Source organism: Carlito syrichta, unplaced genomic scaffold (genome assembly GCF_000164805.1).
Source record: "Carlito syrichta isolate Samal-C Ts95f unplaced genomic scaffold, Tarsius_syrichta-2.0.1 Scaffold221453, whole genome shotgun sequence".
NCBI classification, from domain to species: Eukaryota; Metazoa; Chordata; class Mammalia; order Primates; family Tarsiidae; genus Carlito; species Carlito syrichta.
Genome location: NW_007165549.1, coordinates 59,120 through 77,322, shown reverse-complemented (window position 1 = coordinate 77,322; position 18,203 = coordinate 59,120). Strand labels below are relative to the sequence as shown.

General features: G+C 42.1%; 1 protein-coding gene across 1 annotated transcript in view; it reads left to right on the top strand.

Annotated features, from left to right (window-relative positions):
* The window catches only part of CC2D2B (coiled-coil and C2 domain containing 2B), a 41,266-nt gene that overhangs the window by 8,549 nt on the left and 14,514 nt on the right, over positions 1–18,203 (top strand). The window contains exons 3-6 of the mRNA XM_008051682.1: positions 8,094–8,192; positions 11,044–11,241; positions 12,515–12,604; positions 15,096–15,209. Coding sequence (XP_008049873.1) covers positions 8,094–8,192; positions 11,044–11,241; positions 12,515–12,604; positions 15,096–15,209 — 501 coding nt within the window. The remainder of the gene's footprint in view (positions 1–8,093; positions 8,193–11,043; positions 11,242–12,514; positions 12,605–15,095; positions 15,210–18,203) is intronic.

Sequence of the window (18,203 nt, the reverse complement as noted above, 5' to 3'; positions counted from 1 at the left end):
ACTGCTAACCCTCCCTTGTGTTATCATGGTTAATATTCAGGTCCCACTTATGAGTGAGAACATGTGGTATTCAGTTCTTGGTTTCTGTGATGGATCGCCAAGTATGATTGTCTCCAACTCCATTCAACTTGGTGGCCCCCCTTCCTTCCCTGGCAGTGTCCCGTGACTGCTAACCCTCCCTTGTGTTATCATGGTTAATATTCAGGTCCCACTTATGAGTGAGAACATGTGGTATTCAGTTCTTGGTTTCTGTGATGGATCGCCAAGTATGATTGTCTCCAACTCCATTCAACTTGCTGAGAAGTCCATGATTTTGTCCTTTTTTATGGCTGCGTAATATTCTGTTGCTAGAATATTTTCTTTATCCAGTTTTCTTTATCACGTTTTCTTTATCCAGTCTGCTTTCGATGGGCAGTAGGGTTGGTTCCACGTTTTTGCTATTGTGAATTGTGCAGCAATAAACATGCGTGTGCAGGTATCTTTTTTGTAGAACGATTTGTGTTCCTCTGGGTGTATATTCCCAGAAGAGAGATTTCTGGATCGTATGGAAGGTCAATTTCTAGTTTCTTTAGAAATCGCCACACTATTTTCCATAGTGGTTGAACTAGTTTGCACATCCACTGATAGTATAGAAGCAACTGGCAAGCTTTTGCACAGCAAAAGAAACCACCAAGACAACAGGGAGAAAACCCACAGAATGGGAGAAAAGATTTACTAATTGTGTATCTGACAAAAGCCTGACATTCAGGATCTATAAGAAACTCTAATGAGCCAAAAGGAAAAAACAAACGGCCCTATTAAAAAATGGGCAGAGGACATGAATAGACACTTCGTAAAAGAAGATATACAAGCAGCCAACAGATACATGAAAAGATACCCAGCCTCCCTAATCATCAGAGAAGTGCAAATCAAAACCACACTGAGATATCACCCAACTCCAGTAAGGATGACCATCAATAATAAACGTAAATATGTTTTTAGATGCGATATCTACATCCAACATTTTCTTAAAAGGATTTGAGGCAACTTGCAATAAAATCAGACATATCACAAGCCAGTTAAAAAAATAGTAAAGACCATAAACACATAGAGAGGGAAGAGGAACAAACACTCTGAGAACTTGGGAGAAATTTCCTGCAACTGAACATTATATTTAAATGTGAGCTTCCTAAAACCAAGACAGTAAGATAAACAAAAATAGATGACATACTTCTCATTTTCTGAGGAAAGAAAATACAACACTTCTACAAAAGAGACCAAATTATTCCTAGGACTAAAATTGAGTTCTATTTAATCTAATTTATAAGATTACTGAATGTCTTCCTTATAGATATGTGGAAATATCTAACACAATGCCTAGCATCACAGCAAGCTATGAAATAAATGTTAGTTTCCTCCCTACTAAGTCTGGCACTAAATATATAAAGATACATATCCACTGTACCTACTCTTTTAGGGTAGGCAAATTAAATGCTTTAATATAAATGTTCACCAAATTCTGGTTGGGCATGGTGGCTCATGCCTATAATCCCAGCCCTTTGGGAGGCTAAATTGGCAGGATTACTTGAAGCCAGGAGCTCAAGACCAGTGTGGGCAACATAGCAAGACCCTATATCTAAAAATTTTCCTTAAATACGAGCTGGGTATGGTGACATCTGCCTGTAATCCCAGAGACTGAGGCAGGAGGATCACTGAAGCCCAGGAGTTTGAGAAGTTTGAGTTTGCAGTGAGCTGTGAGTGTGCCACTATACTCTAGTTTGGGTCACAGAGAGACATCCTGTCTCTAAAAACATTTACCAAATTTCATGGCAATGTTATTGAAGGAGAAATTAATTTTACCCAGAGGAACTAGGGATCCAGGTGAGTAAAGGTAAACAAGACTTGAATGCCTCATGTTGGCATTTCCTTCCTTCCTTCTTTCCCTCCTTCTTTCTTTCTGGAGGTTAGAGATGGAATCTCACTCTGTAGCACAGGCTGGTCTGGAACTCCCAGGCTCAAGCAGTCCTCCCACCTCAGCCTCCCAGAGTGCTGAGATTACAAGTGTGAGCCAGCCATCGCACCCAGCCTATAATGACAATGTTTTCAAATCTGGATTTCCAGAACATATGACACACATTCTTTTTTTTTTCACATTCTTATTAAAACATTTTTAGTCAACTCTTGATAAAGGCTGAGGGTAAAATATTGGACAGTAATTTGGTGATGACTTTTTTGCAAGAAATTAAAGTGAGTGGTTTTCTTTTTGGTAGAGACAGGGTCTCTATGTTGCCCAGGCTGACCTCAAATTCCTGGGCTCAAGGGATCCTCCCACCTCTACTTCCCAAGGGGAAAGAATTCCAGGTGTGAGCCACCTGTGGACATAAGCAGTTTTCTGATTATCTAAACTGATATAATGGGTAGAGCTTAGAAAAATCTGCCTAACAGATTTTCTCCCTCAAAAGTGAATTATCTCAATGAGTAATTTGACCAGAATTGAACAGCAGTTGATTAACAGTTGAACTCTTGCAAGTGCTTGGTGTTGATATTCAAATGAAACCATATGCTTCGGTGTCAGACTTATTAGTGACCATACTGGCATGCTATTTAGAAAAGCAAAGGCCTTGCATTCTTTTTTTTTGAGTTGGAGTCACTCCGTCGCCCAGGCTGGAGGGCAGTGGCACGCTCATGGCCACCCCAGTGTCTACCTGCTGGGCTCAGACGATTCTTCTGCCTCAGCCTTCCAAGTAGTTGGAGCTATAGGTGCACACTACCGCCCCTGCCTTGGCTCCCCAAAGTGCTGGAATTACAGGCTTGAGCCACCACAAGCCTTTTTTTTTTTTGAGTCAGGGTCTTACTCTGTCTCCCAGGCTGGAATGTTGTGGCACAGTTACAACTCACCACATGTGGCCTCAATCTCCTGAGCTCAGATGATCCTTCCGCCTCAGCCTCTCAAGTAGCTGGGACTAGAGGCACATGCCACCATGCCCAACTTTTTTTTTTTTTAAGAAATGAGGTCCAACTATGTTGCATAGGCTGGTCTCCAGCTCCTGGGCTCAAGTGATCTCCCACCTTGGCCTCCTGAAGTGCTGGGATTACAGGTGTGAGCCACCGTGCCTGGTGTAAAATTTGCCTATTTTTAAAAATTTTATTTGTATTTTGAGACAGGATCTCACTCTGTTGCCAGGCTGGAGTACAGTGATATGATCCTAGCTCGTGGCAGCCTTGACCTCCTGGGCTCAAGTGATCCTCTCATCTCAGCCTCCTGAGTAGTTGGGACTACAGGCATGCACTACAATACCTGGTTCATTTTTTGACTTTTTGTAGAGATAGGGTCTTGCTATGTTGCCCAGGCTGGTCTTGAACTCCTGGCTCAAGTGATTCTACCTCCTCAGCCTCCCAAAGTGCTGAGATTACAGTTGTGAGCCACCGTGCCCAGCCAACGTGCCTATTTTTAAAAGAAGCAAGTATTGAATTGTTTTTACACTTTACTCTTTTTGTGTTTTCTAATTCATTTATTTCTGCTTGTATTTTTATCATTTTATTCTTCTCAATGTTCTTAGGACTGTGATTTTTGGACTTATTCTGGCCAAAAGTGTTGAATGCATAGTTTGTTTTCTCTTTCACTGTGTCATAAATAGTGGAAACATTCTAAGATTATGACTTTATTTCTAAAAATTCCTAGGTGTATCTTTTATATTTGGTTGTCTATTTTTTATTTTTTGTTATAATTATTTATTTATTACCTTTTCTTCCTTGACCTAATAGTTTTTAATATTATCTTTTTACATTTTCAAATGTTTGAGAGGCTTTAGTGTGAACTTTTGGTTTTAAATTCCAGTTTGATTACATTCTGGACCTTGGGTTCACAGCTCATTTCTTTAAGCCACTGGTTCCAACTTTGCAGTTGCCAATTAACCTACAAAGGTGTAAATCCCAATGACAAGATAAGGAACCTTTGCAAAGAAGTCACATAACTGGACAAAGATGAAGGAGTAATTTGATTTACAAGGGATTAGAGAAAGTAAATACACAAATACCTCAGTTTTATTTATATGGTTCATTTAAAGGGATGGTCCAATTATAGCAGCCTCATTCCAACCAATTAACCATCAACGTGCCCGGCCCTAGTTCAGCTTATTCCAAATATGTTGCAGATTTAGCACATACACATCATAACTCAGGAATATCAAGTCGTTTTTATCACTTGATGTAAACAGTTCCCATGTTGATAGATTCCTTAAAAGGTTGCTTCATAGATAATTCATATTGATGGCCTTAAAAATAAAATTACTTCTTTGCTTCTCAGAGAGGATGCATAGAGAACCAATCTTTTATTCTTTTCCTTTTTTTTTTTTTTTTGAGTTGGAGTCTCACTCTTTCACCCAGGTTGGAGCGCAGTGGTACAGTCATGGCCACTGTAGTCTTACATTTGCTGGAACTATTGGCTTGCGCCACCACACCCAGCTAATTTTGTGTTTATTTATTGTCGAGACAAGATCTCACCAAGTTACCCAGGCTGGTCTCAAACCCCTGGACTCAGGCAACCCTCTTGCCTCCGCCTCCCAAAGTACTGGGATGACAGGCGTGAGTCACACTGTACCCAACCTGAGAACCAATTTTAAAGCCGGGCTTGGTGATTCAGCCTGTAATCCCAGCGCTTTGGGAGGTTGAGGTGAGCGTATTACCTGAGCCCGCGGGTTCGAGACCCGCCTGGGCAACTTGGCGAGACCTCATCTCTACAATAAATCAAAAAAATTAGCCGGGCGTGGTAGCGTGCACCTGTAGTTCCAGCTACTTGGAAGGCTGAGGCGGAAGGCTCGCTGGAGCCCAGCAGGTCGAGGCTGCGGTGGCCGGGAGCAGCCACTTCACTCCAGTCTGGGTGACAGTGAGACTTCAACTGAAAAAAAAAAAAAAAAAGTGAACCCTAGTAAAGGTATAATCTATAACCTGATACAAGGCGGGACCCAGGAAGCCTGCCAACACCCCTGGGTCCTGGAATGGAAAGGTTAATGCAGTTGAGATCACTTGAGTCAGAAGTCCAAGGTCTTAATTGCTACAAAGCTACCTCAAGGTGCCTGTTCCCTTTAGAGTAGAACAACACGGTCACCTTGCTCAGCTCCATTGTTGCTGGTCAGTCTCTGGGTTTAAACAACCCTTATAGCATTTGTTCCCTTGTAAGCAGAAGGGGTAACTTCTCAAGTACAAAAAGTCAGAAAGCCTCCTGATGTCCAAGGTAGTGGTCATAAACTAAAGGCAGGAATCAGGATTTTTGATAACTTTTTTCCGACTTCAGCTATTTGGATCCACCTTCCCAGATTTCCTCAACATCTGGTCTTTGGTTGGTGAATGAAAAATGTAGATAACTAAGAGTAGAGGCGCTGCCAATTTGAGGGCACTGCCACAGGGCACTGCCAGTTTGAGGGGTGGCAGTGGTAGTAACCACCAAACCCTTTTATGCCTAATCCCTGCTTCTCCTCACCGCAGACCCTATTTTGAATTTTAAAAATTGTATTATTGAGGGATAATTAGCAGACAATAATCTGCACATATTTAAAGCGTATAATTCGACAAGTTGTTTGTTTTTTGAGTTGGGATCGCCTCTGTCACCCAGGCTGGAGTGCAGTGGCACAATCCCGGGCTCACTGCAGCCTCAACCTTCTGGCCTCAAGCAATCCTTCCGCCTCAGCCTCCCGAGTAGCTGGGACTACAGGCGTGCACCATCACACCCGGATCATTTTTGTATTTTTGTTTTAGAGACGAGGTCTTGCTGTGTTGCCCAGGCTGGTCTTGGATCTGGGCTCACACGATCCTCCTGCCTCGGCCTCCCAAAGTGCTGGGATTACAGGCATGAGCCGCTGTGCCTGGCCTAATTTGACAATTTGACATATGTACTGTATACACCTATGACACCATCATCACAATAAACATAATGAACATATCCAGTGCCTTCAAAGCTTTTCTCTGTTCTGTCGACATATCTCCCTCCCCCAGACAACCGCAGATTTGCCTCCGTCACTAGTGTCTGGACTTTCTAGACTTTTATAGAAATGGAATTATACAATATATACTCTTTTTTGGTCTTGCTTCTTTTACTCAGAAAAATTACTCTGCGATTCATCCGTGTTGTGGTGTTTATCAAATAGTTCATTCCTTATTATTTTATGGTAGTATTCCAAGTTTTGACATACGTATTCACCATTGATGGACATTTACTTTGTTTTCCTTTTTGGACTTTTATAACTAAAGTTGCTATGAACATTTGTGTACAAGTCTCTCGATAGATAAATGCTTTCATTTCTCTTAGTAAACACCTGGGGTGAAATGGCTGGATATTGTGGTAAATTGATATTGAAGAAACTGCTAAACTGTTTTCCAAAGTGATTGTACCACTTTTTATTTCCAGTAACGTAGGAGATTTCTAGTTCTTTCACATGCTTACAGACACTTTGTAAGGTTTTCTAATTTTAACCACTCTGATAGGTGTGTGGTGGATTCTCATTCTAGTTTTAACTTGCATTTCCTAATGACTACTGATATTGAGCACCTTTCCATGCATTTATTTGCCATCTATTAATAGATACCTTCTTTGGTGAAGTATCTGTTCAAGTCTTTTGTCTATTTTTAAAATTGGGCTACTTGTTTCCTTATTATTGAGCTTGGAGAGTTTTTGTATATTTTGTATACCAGTCCTTTATCAGATACATGATTTGCAAATATTTTCTCTCAATATGTAGCCTATCTTTTTATCTTTATCTTGTTTTCTTAACACTGTCTTTTGAAGAGCAAAGTTTTTAAGTTTTTTTCTCTTTCTCTCTTTCTTTCTTTTTTTTTTTTTTTTTTAGGCAGGACCTCACTCTGTCATCCAGACTAGAGTACAGTAGCATGATTCCACAGCCTTGACTTTCTGGGCTCAGGCAATCCTTCTACCTCAGTCTCCTGAGTAGCTAGGACTACAGGCACACGTCACCACACCCAGCTACTTTTTTTATTTTTTGTAGAGACAAGATCTTCCTATGTTGCCTAGGCTGGTCTTGTACTTCTGGGTTCAAGCAATCCTCCTGCCTCAATCTCCCAAAGTGCTGAAATTACAGATATGAACCACTGCTCCCAGCCAAGGTTTTTAATTTTGATGAAGTTAAATTTATCAACCTGCTTTTGGTGTCATAGTTTTCAGCTCTATTTTTGCTTTTTAGATTTTACAACTCTGTTATTAGGGTCATACATGTCTAAGCATATACTTCTTTTTGATGAATTGATTCCTTTATCATTATAAGATTTTCTTCTTTATTACTGGTATATTTCTTGTTTTTAAATCTACCTTGTCTGTTTTAAATATAATCACCACTCAGCTTTATTTTAATTAATGTTTGCATTATACGTCTTTTACTTTCTTTTTACTTTTTAAAAATCCATGTCCTTATATTTAAAATGGGTGTGCTATAAACAGCATATTGATTTTTTTATCCATGCTGACAAGCTGGGCCTGTTTAGGTTTGGCCATTTGCGCTTTATAACATTATTGACCTGGCTGGGTATCCTCTCCTGGTTTGTCTGCTGCTTGTCCCAACTGCCCTTTATTCCTTTTTCCTCTTTTCCTGACTTCTTTTGGATTGATAGAATACTTCTATGATTTTATTACTTTCTCTCTATTAGTGAGTTATTAGCTATCCTTCTTTGTTCCCTTCATTGTTGCTCTAGGGATTGCAATATATCTTTTAGCTTCCACAGACGACCTTCATATAACAGAGCATCACTCCCTGTGGAGTGCAAAAACCAGACACCCCAATTTCTCCATCCCCACCCCATGCGTTCTGCCCGCATTGCCATACATTGTCCTTGTATGTATGTCATAAATGCCACAGCAGGTTATTTTTGCTTTAAATAGTCGATTTTTTCTTTTTCTACTTTTGAAGGAAAAATAGTCAATTGTCTCTTAAGGAAATTGAAGAGCAAGAAAAACTATCTTTTCTTTTTACCTTTGGGTCTCTTTTTACAAAGAGAGAGAATGATTTTTTTTATACTTACCTGTAAGTGTGTGAAAAGATACCTGTAAGTGTGTGAAAAGACGAATCACATAATATTAAATGAGTAATAAAAATTATTTATTTGAACAGGATCACTGTCTCAAGAGCTGTGATGGTCACTTGTATATAAAAAAGAATTGGCTTGGATCCATCATCTTCCCTTTTTCCACTCTTCTGCAACAATCTGAGGTAAAATAGTTCTTTGCTAATTATTCTAAGTTTTGAACTTTGACTAATAGAAACACTTCCTGTTGTCTTTGAATTAAATTCTGTAATTCACAGGTTGGTAGGTCAGTTTGAATGTATTAGAGTGTTCTGGATTTGGGGTTTATTTGAAGGTTTTGGCTGTTTCTAGAACACGGGACGCCCACACATTTATTTTTCATATATTTAGAGTGAGTTATGCATGGTGGCTCACACCTGTAATCCCAGCACTTTGGTAGGCCAAGGTGGGAGGATTGCCTGAGCCCAGGTAGTCAAGGTTGCAGGGAGCCATGATCATGCCACTCTGGGCTACAGAGTGAGACCCCGACTCAAAAAAAAAAAAAAAAAGGTCAGGCACAATGGCACATACCTATAATCCCAGCACTTTGGGAGGCCGAGGTAAGAGATTGCCTGAGCCCCACAGGTCTGAGGCCAGCCTGGGCAACTTAGTGAGACCTCATCTCTACAAACAATCAAAAAATTAGTCAGGTGTGGTGGCACATGCCTGGAAGGCTGAGGCAGAAGGATCGCCTAAGCCCATCAGGTGGAGGCTGCGGTGGCCATGAGCATGCCAACTGTACTCCAACCTGGGTGACAGAGTGAGTCTCCAACTCAAAAAAAAAAAAAAAAGACTGAGGAGGAGAATGGAAGGTCAGGGAAGATTTTACTAAGGAGACAGATAACTTTTGAATTAAATCCTTAAAGCAGCCATGTAACCAAACCCCATTTGTACCCCTAAAGCTATTGAAATAAAGATCATATCAAAAAGAAACAACAAGATGAACTTGTCAAGGAAGCAAGAGCTTTTAACTTGAGGAGGAATCACAGGCATTGGCTAAGGTGGCATTAGGCCATAAGCCACAGAAAACCTGGCCAACAGCAGCTGATGGAGGTCAAGGTCTCTTTATGTCACCTGAAAAGAAGTGCAACCCCCTTGTAGCAGCTCAAGGATATATCAGGAACCCAAGCTACCCTTGTCTTTCTCTTTCACTGTACGTATCATGTGGCCTTTGTCTTCATAATTGCAAAATGTTCACTGCAACTCCAGCCTCCTATTTATGCTCCAGCAGGAAGCAGGGAGAAACAAGAGGGGTCAGTGCCCATGTCAGACGACAGACAGCTTCCAGGAAACACCTCCAGTCTTCTGCTTGTATCGTGTTTGTGTGGCAGGGCCACTACCTAACTGTCATGTTACCAACTAAAACAGTGGGGGAAGAAAGGAGGAGAGAATGAACGTTAGGTAGGAGAGTCAGAGTGCCTGCATAACAGTGGCGGGTGTTGCGAAGTAAGACCAACAGGGATTTAAGTTGCTGGATGTACACAGCTTCCTACATTTGTAAATCCCACAGACATTTCTCAGTCTCAGGCTGGACTGTAGGATAGAGAGCTAGTTAAGAATGTGGACTTCAGCCAAGTACAGTGGTTCAAACCTGTAATCCAGCACTTTGGGAAGCTGAGGTGAGGGAATTGCCTGAGTCCACAGGTTCAAGACCAGCCGGGGCAACTTGGTGAGACCTCATCTCTACAATCAATCAAAAAATTAGTCGGGCGTGGTAGTGCGCACCTGGAGTTCCAGCTACTTGGAAGGCTGAGGTGGAAGGATCTCCTGAGCCCAGCAGGTCGATGCTAGGGTGGCCGTGAGCATGCCACTGCACTCCAGCCTGGGCAACAGAGTGAGACTCTGACTCAAAAAAAAAAAAAAAAAAAGAATGTGAGCTTCAAAGGTGGACAAATCTTGATTGTAATCCTGGCTCCACTACTCATCATTCTGTAATCTTGCACACAATGCTTCAGTCTCTTAACCCTCAGTTTCCTTGTCTATGAAATGGAACTAAGGACAGTATCTACTGCACTGAATGATACGATCTGTATCAAGCACTTGACACAGTGTCATGCACATAGTAAGTTGCTCGGTAGCTATTAGCTATTCTTACTGTAATTAACTTCTCTGCACACATACACAGGTCGAGACTGTAGACCTCAGGATCATCTTTCTTGCTGTTAAACTTTTTCTTTCTAGACTCAATGCAAAATATGACATGATCTTTTAGCTTCTTCTCTGAACCTGAATTAGATTATCTAAGAGCTTTTATGACTCTGGCACAGCAACTTGCATCCTTGTGTCATCTCTGTCCTCTCACATAGTCCATATTAGGCAGGGACCCAGTGTGTCAAGGATGCCTGTGAACAGATCACCACAGAGAGCCTGATCACTCTTGGGCAAGAATGTATGAGTAAAAGCTCATGTACCCACACGAGCCTGCTTTCTCCTATGGAGAAGACTCAGCTGACTGATGGGCAACTCCCCTAGATCCCCTCCTGCTGTGGGAGCTTTTCTGTCCTCTCAATAAATCCTGCTTTCTTACTAAAAAAAAAAAAAAAAATAGTTGACTGATGTTGATTTTCATTATGTATAATCTATTATATGGGCACACTCTTTCAGATTAGTGGAACATTTCAAGTAAATATTCCATCCGTTCTGCTTGGGTATACTTGGAGTAAGACGTCTTTGTCTCCTAAAGAAGATTACAATGGAAAGAATTTAAAAGAATGTACCTTCTTAAATATTTTTGCTACCATTGAACCTCAAATATCACATGTCACCTATAGTCCAATACTAGAGAAGGTAGGCTTTACATTGAACTTATTTCATATATATGCATATCAAAGAAGTATAAATCATTTTATACTTAATAATTTATTCTTCTTGAGAATGCACTATTTTTAAAGCCAATAATAATTTCAAAACAGGCCAAAAAAACCCCACTTTGATTCTTGATATTTTCCTGTGGGAACAATATAATTCAATACAGGAATGATTTAAATTTGATTCTAGTTTTCAGATCAAATAGATGTCTTGCAGCGAGCACAGATGTTTAAAAACAATTGCAAGGCAATGTTTCCCAACCGAAGAATCGTAACAACTGTTTTTAATGATGAAGGGATACAGTTCTTGGTAACAAGATATATTAAGGCCTTAAATCCACCTCAGCAACTTCTGGATCTATTTCTTCATGATTCCAACGCAACACTTGTAAGTTATCATTATTTTTAAAAGCTTCATTGTGATTAGACGGCATTTATGAAAAATCACTTTTACCTTTTATTTGAATTCAATCTAGCCAATTGTCTCTCCTCCAAATATTTATGGTATTTGTGAGTCATAAAGCTCCCTTAGCTGAACTCTTTAAGGTGAAATCAAAAGTTCTCATTTAGATTGACTTTTGCTACACTCTGCTTTTCCATCATGGGTTTCTTCCTGCCTGTGCGTCCTGACACTCAACACCCAAGAAGATAATAGTACTCTCAACTTTATTTCGAAGATGATCTTTATCTTTTAAAATATATATGCCAGCCGGGCTCGGTGGCTCAGCCTGTAATCCCGCGCCTTTGGGAGGCTGAGGTGAGTGGATTGCCTGAGCCCGCGGGTTCGAGACCCGCCTGGGCAGTGAAACCTCATCTCTACAATAAATCAAAAAATCAGCCAGGCGTGGTAGCGCATGCCTGTAATTCCGGCTACTCGGAAGGCTGAGTGGAAGGATCGCCGGAGCCCAGCAGGTCGAGGCTGCGGTGGCCGGGAGCGCCCACTGCACTCCAGTCTGGGCGACAGAGTGAAACTCCAACTCAAAAAAAAAAAAAAATAGCTTAGGCTGGGCGCAGTGGCCCACGCCTGCAATCCCAGCACTTTGGGAGGCCGAGGCAAGAGGATTGCCTGAGCTCACAGGTTCAAGACCAGCCTGGGCAACTTGGTGAGACCTCGCCTCTCCAATAAATCAAAAAATTAGCCAGGCGTGATGGCACATGCCTATAGTTCCAGCTACTTAGAAGGCTGAGGTGGAAGGATCGCCTGAGCCCAGCAGGTCGAGGCTGTGGTGGCCATGAGCGTACCACTGCACTCCAGCCTGGGCGACAGAGTGAGACTCCGACTCAAAACAATAAAAATAAAAATATATAAATACAAATATTTTAACAGTTATACTTTAAAGTACATGTTTAATGTGAACACATCATGTTACAATGTTTAAAAGTTTAATAATTTATTATAACAAAATATAATTGTTAGCATGTGCCCTCTGGAGTCAGGCCAACTTGGGCTCAGTTTCCCAGAGACACCATCTTTGTATCAGCCATGTAATCCTGGGCAAGGGATTGTAGTACTACAAGCTTGTTTCCTCTTCTGCAAAACTCCAAGAATAAGGGTCTACTTTATAGGTTTACAGTGTACACTAAATGAAATAATGCGTGTGAAGCATGTGCTCCGTGATGGGCTTATAGAACACACCCAATAAGTGTTAATGTTATTCTAGGTCCTCATAGCTCGATTTGTGTCTTTGATTCCTTTTGTGCCTGACATACTGGATGAAAATGAGGGTGTGAATGTATGGATGACATCAGAGGTAACAAACCACATTTTATAAGTAAAATGTACAGTATTTCTTGCTTTTCTTTTAAAAATGCCTTTTAACAAATGTTATTATTATGTAATATTTTGCCTTGTGAAATTTTAAAGTATTTAATAACTTTATACATCACCTTCAGCTCTATAATAATCTGTGGAAATAATCCATGAAGACCAAAGATCCTTCCAACACTCTAAGTGGTAACTCATGAATATTTTGATTCGATGGGAATTCCAGGAGTATGACAGCATGACATCCTCCAGCGAGCTACATGACTGGTCACTATGGAACTGGTCAGACCCGAAGTCTTGGGCACACACTGCCACTCCCCAGAAGCCTTCCCCAGTGTCCCCCATCTGAGTGAAGAGCTCGTATAGCAGGGTTCTTCCTTAGCACCGAGATTAAAGTTTCCCTAGCCAAACTGACAATTAAAATATAGAGCCCATGCAATATTTGGGACAAACTGATACAAAAAAAAATTGTTGTTTATTCAAAATTCAAATCTAACTGGGCAGCCTATAAGTTATTTTCTAAGGCTGGCAACCCTAATTAGAGCGCTTGATCCATCCCACCTTAAATTATATTTAGTTGCTGACATATTGGTCTCACACCTACACCCTGCACACATGCATTCCAATTGTAATCTCCTTGAAGGCAGAAGGAGACTTGGTTCTTATTTATTTTTATATTTGTCACTTGTACACTGATTTAAGTTTACCAGGCATTCAATAAACATTTTAAATTGGAAAGCACAAATATGACGGAGGGACGCATTCATCTGGAACCAGTAGCCCTGGCATTTATCTAGAATGCGTTAGGGACTGAGTCTGAGCTAGAATGGATTTATGGGGCACAGGAATAACTCAATAGGTCAGCTACCCTGCCTTTTGCTAAGTAGACCAAGGGAGACACAAGCATATGGTTTTGTTCCAAGATCCAGGGACTAAAATCTGGCCAACTTAGAAAGGTGTCATTCCGTCTAGACTGTCCTAAGACTCTTTGAACTCACAGAACATGTGCAGGGATATGGTGATCCTACAGAACACTGAAAGAGGACGAGCCAAAAATAATCATTCAAGTACTTCTGAGTTCCCCAAAACCAAACAATACACATTACTACGAGATCGTGAGGCTTGGGATTCCTCCTTCCCGTCCACAGAATGCCCATGAGTGTGTGACTGTCTAGATTTCACAAGATGAGTTATTTTTCCCCATCTTACAGTCTTTGGAGTCAAACAAAAGCCTGGGTTCCAATCGTACTTCAGTTACTTAATAGATGCGTGATCTAAGATAGGTTCTCCAACCTCTCGGGACCTCAGCTTCCTCCTCTATGTCATGCAGTGGTTTTGAAAGGACTAAATGTCCTTCAAAAGCATCAGGAACTCAGGGAAAAGTGAGTTACCTACACTCACCCGCTCCCTCCTCCTCTTAGAATATTTGATCTAACCTCTTTGGTCTGACACAGAAGACTAAGCTCATTCTGCCCTTAGGGCTCCTGTTCACACTTTTCTTCCTGAAGGGCCTCCTTACCATCCTCCCTAACCCCCATCCCTCCCCATCGCACTCAGCCAGTGCCCACTGATATGGCCATATCGGTCGTTAAAACACTGAAATGCTTCCATTCTGACTGGTAAATAGTCACTGCCAAGAGTTCCCTAGCTTCTGCCCCTTTCCCCCACCTCTAGGGCCACCGCAGCCCTTCTCTGGGTTCCTAATAAGTCAGAGAACAGATGTTCCTTTCCAATGGCTCACTGCTATTCAGCAGTAACAGATGGTTGCTGTGTAACATTTGGACCCATGTCCTGGCTGGAATTTTACTTTTTCAACAGAAACCAGAAGCCCAGAGTTTTATATGACATTCTCTACTCTTGTAGACCATTCTAGGGGCCAAATAAAACACACCTGTAGACTAGAGTAAGGTCACTGACCACCAGTCTGCGACTCCTGTCACCCTTTTCCTCTCCTGCTACAGGGCTGAGCTTTACAAGGCTGGTCTCGAACCCCTTTCACCTGTTATACCCATCCAGCTGTTCAGCTCTCTCATTGGGAGACATTTCCATCACGCTTCCTGACGGAGACCCAACTCTGAGCTCTGGCTTTCTGTACTCTGTTGGTACAGGACAGGATGGCGCTCCATAGCCCAAGGGATCACTTCCTCCAAAACACCACCTGACTCCCTACAGATAAGGTTCCTCAAAGTACCCATCCATAAGACCCTGCTTGCTCAGGGCAGCTGAATATTGGTCCTAAACAAAAAGGTCCCACTTTGGACATAAATTATCTGGTCAGTCTATACAATATCGACACGGAGTGCCCGTAAAAAAGGTAATCCCGGTGTCCCAGGTCAATGTTCTTTTCTAAAGTTACCTGGTAAGAATAAGCGTGTTTGGCACTACAGGGAGCAGAGGGGCTCTGAGTCTGTTGGAGGCTTGCATTGCTCAACCAGCCTTTTCTTTTTCTTCCCACGTGCTCGTTGCCTTTGCCTTAGCGCTGCATCGGTTTGGCTACCGGAAATAAGGAGGAGCATGCCATACTTCTCTGTAATTTCTTTCTGTATTTTGGAAAGAAGGCGTCGGTCCTCTTGGGAACCTCGGTGTTAGAAGTAAGTGCTGGGAGTTCATGTTGAAGCCATGGGAACAAAACCGAATCAGATTTCAGCCGTACGTTTAAAAGACTTCGACCCCAGGTTTTCATCTCTTCACTAGCTAGTTTGAAATTTCACACAATGATCAGTTACGAGGAGAATGTTGGTTCCACAAAACTTCTGCAATGTAAAGAGTGACTGCGTTTTGTTCTCTTCCACTGCAAAATGGTACGAAAAACAGGGCTTTTTCACAGGATTGCTGGGAACATTAAATTGCCTGTGACACATAAGGCACTGAGAACAGCACCTGTGCATGGCAAATACTCAGTGGTGGTGGCAGCCAACGTGGTGATGGCGGTAATAGTTACAGCGGTGTTGTGGTGGCTGTTACTTGTCGTCCCCACCTTGATCATTAGCTTCTAATAACTGTGTTTCAAGAGCTCTAGAAAACACTTCTCATGCTTCATGGCCCAGGTCTCAATCTTACAAGAGGCGGGCCAGAAATTCACATTTACCCATCTAAAGTTCTTATAACCTAATTTACATATTTCTTCCACATTCATACCACCAGAAAGCTGTCCTTTGTGGGCTGTCTCTAGCCCTCCCATGAATATCGTGCAACATTTCCAGTCTTGGTTTTGCTGTGGTTCTTTATTTCCCTATTATTCCTTGGTCTTACTCTATTATTTCTTTGTCAAGTTTGTTAACTAAAAGCCCAAGGTTAATTCCCCCAGAGGGTGACCTGCTGTTGTTTTCAATGCCACTAGATGGCAGCAAACTGTCAATAATATTTTGACACATACTCGGGTTTGTGCAGGTGAACCAGCATGGCCTGTGCAGCCAGGCCGGACCTCACTTCAGCGGTGTTGTGGGGGGTGAGGCCTCTTCCTCCTACAGAGAAGACGAGCACATTTTTCAGGAGCAAGGGCTATGAGGTCAGGGAGGCCAGGCTACACTGCACAGTGTTAAGAATATGGCTCTGGGAGTCAGTCAGGCACAGGGTTAAAACCGAGCAGATCAGTCTCACTGGCTTTGTAGGAAAAACAAAGGCAAACAAAAAGTCAACAGGGCCACAGACTGACCGTATGATCTCAACCTTGTTTATTTCTCTGGACCTCAGAGACCTTTTCACAAAACAGGTATAAAACCACCCACTGTATCCCAGACCATCCCTTAACCTCTGATTCTTCATCCGAAAGATGGGCTTAGTAATCACCCTGTCTCTTGGAATTTGGAGTAAATTAAAGTGAGAAACTTAGTGTGGGTTCTTAGCATAGTACCAGGGACACATAAATACTCAATAAACGTTCAATAGTCTTATGAGTATTAGAATAAATTTTAGGCCGGGCACAGTGGCTCAAGCCTGTAGTTCGAGCACTTTGGGAGGCCAAGGTGAGGGAATTGCCTGAGCCCACGGGTTCAAGAATGGTCTGGGCAACTTGATGAGCCCTCATCTCTACAATAAATATTTTTTAAAAATTAGCCGGGCATGGTAGCGCACACCTGTAGTTCCAGCTACTTGGAAGGCTGAGGTGGAAGGATCGCTGGAGCCCAGCAGGTTGACACTGGGGTGGCCACGAGCATGCCACTGCACTCCAGCCTGGGCGACAGAGTGAGACTTCAACTCAAAAAAAAAAAAAAGAAATTTTACCATACACAAAAATCAACTCTAAATGAATCAAAGACCTAAACGTAAAACCTCAAACTATAAGAACCTTAGAAAATGCAGGAGACACCTTTATGGAAATTGGAATGGCAACCAATTCCTGATCAAAACCCCAAATACCCCATGCCATAAGAGATAAGATAGACAAGTGGGACCTCGTCAAGCCGAAAAACTTCTGCAAAGCAAAAGAAACCTTCAAAAGAGCAGGGAGACAGCCCACAGAATGGGAAAAAATATTTGCCAACTATATATCTGACAAAGGCCTAATATCCAGGATCTACAAGAAACTCAAATGTGCCAAAAAGAAAAAAACAAACAGCCCTATTAAAAAGTGGGCAAGCTGGGCTCAGTGCCTCAGTCTGTAATCCCGCATCTTTGGGAGGCTGAGGTGAGTGGATGGCCTGTGCCCACGGGTTCGAGATCCGCATGGGCAACTTGGCGAGACCTCATCTCTACAGTAAATAAAAAAATTAGCAGGGCGTGGTAGCGCGCACCTGTCTTTCCAGCTACTTGGAAGGCTGAGGCGGAAGGATCGCCGGAGCCCAGCAGGTCCAGGCTGCGGTGGGCGGGAGCGGCCACTGCACTCCAGTCTGGGCGATAGAGTGAGACTCCAACTCAGAAAAAAAAAAAAGTGGGCAAAAGATATGAATAGACACTTCTCAAAAGAAGATATACAAGCCACCAACAGATACATGAAAAAATGCTCAGCGTAACTAATGATCAGAGAAATGCAAATTAACACCACACTAAAATACCACCTAACTCCAGTCAGGATGGCCATCATCAATAACTCAAAAAACAACTGATGCCAGAGAGAATGAGGGGAAAAGGGAACACTTCTCTACTGTTGGTGGGAGTGTAAACTAGTACAACCTCTGTGGAAAGCAGTGTGGCAATTCCTAAAAGATCTAAAATTCAACCTTCCATAGACCCTGCAACCCCCTCTCCCCCCTTCTGGGACTATACCTGGAGGAACTCAAATTACTCTATGGAAAAGATACCTGCACATGCATGTTTATTGCAGCATTATTCACAATAGCAAAAACATGGAACCAACTGTACTGCCCATCGAAAGAGAACTGGGTAAAAATGTGGTACATATACATGATGGAATACTACGCAGCCATAAAGAAGGACAACATTATGAGCTTCATAGCAACTTGGATGGATTTAGAGTCTGTGATACTGAGTGATCTATCACAGAAACAAAGAGTTGAGTACCACATGTTCTCAGTCATGAGCAGACCCTGAACAATTATCATCATAATACTATAAGAAAGGGATCAGCAGTAGAGGGAAACTGCCAGAGGAGAGAGAGGGAACACACCTCATCCATAAGGGTACCT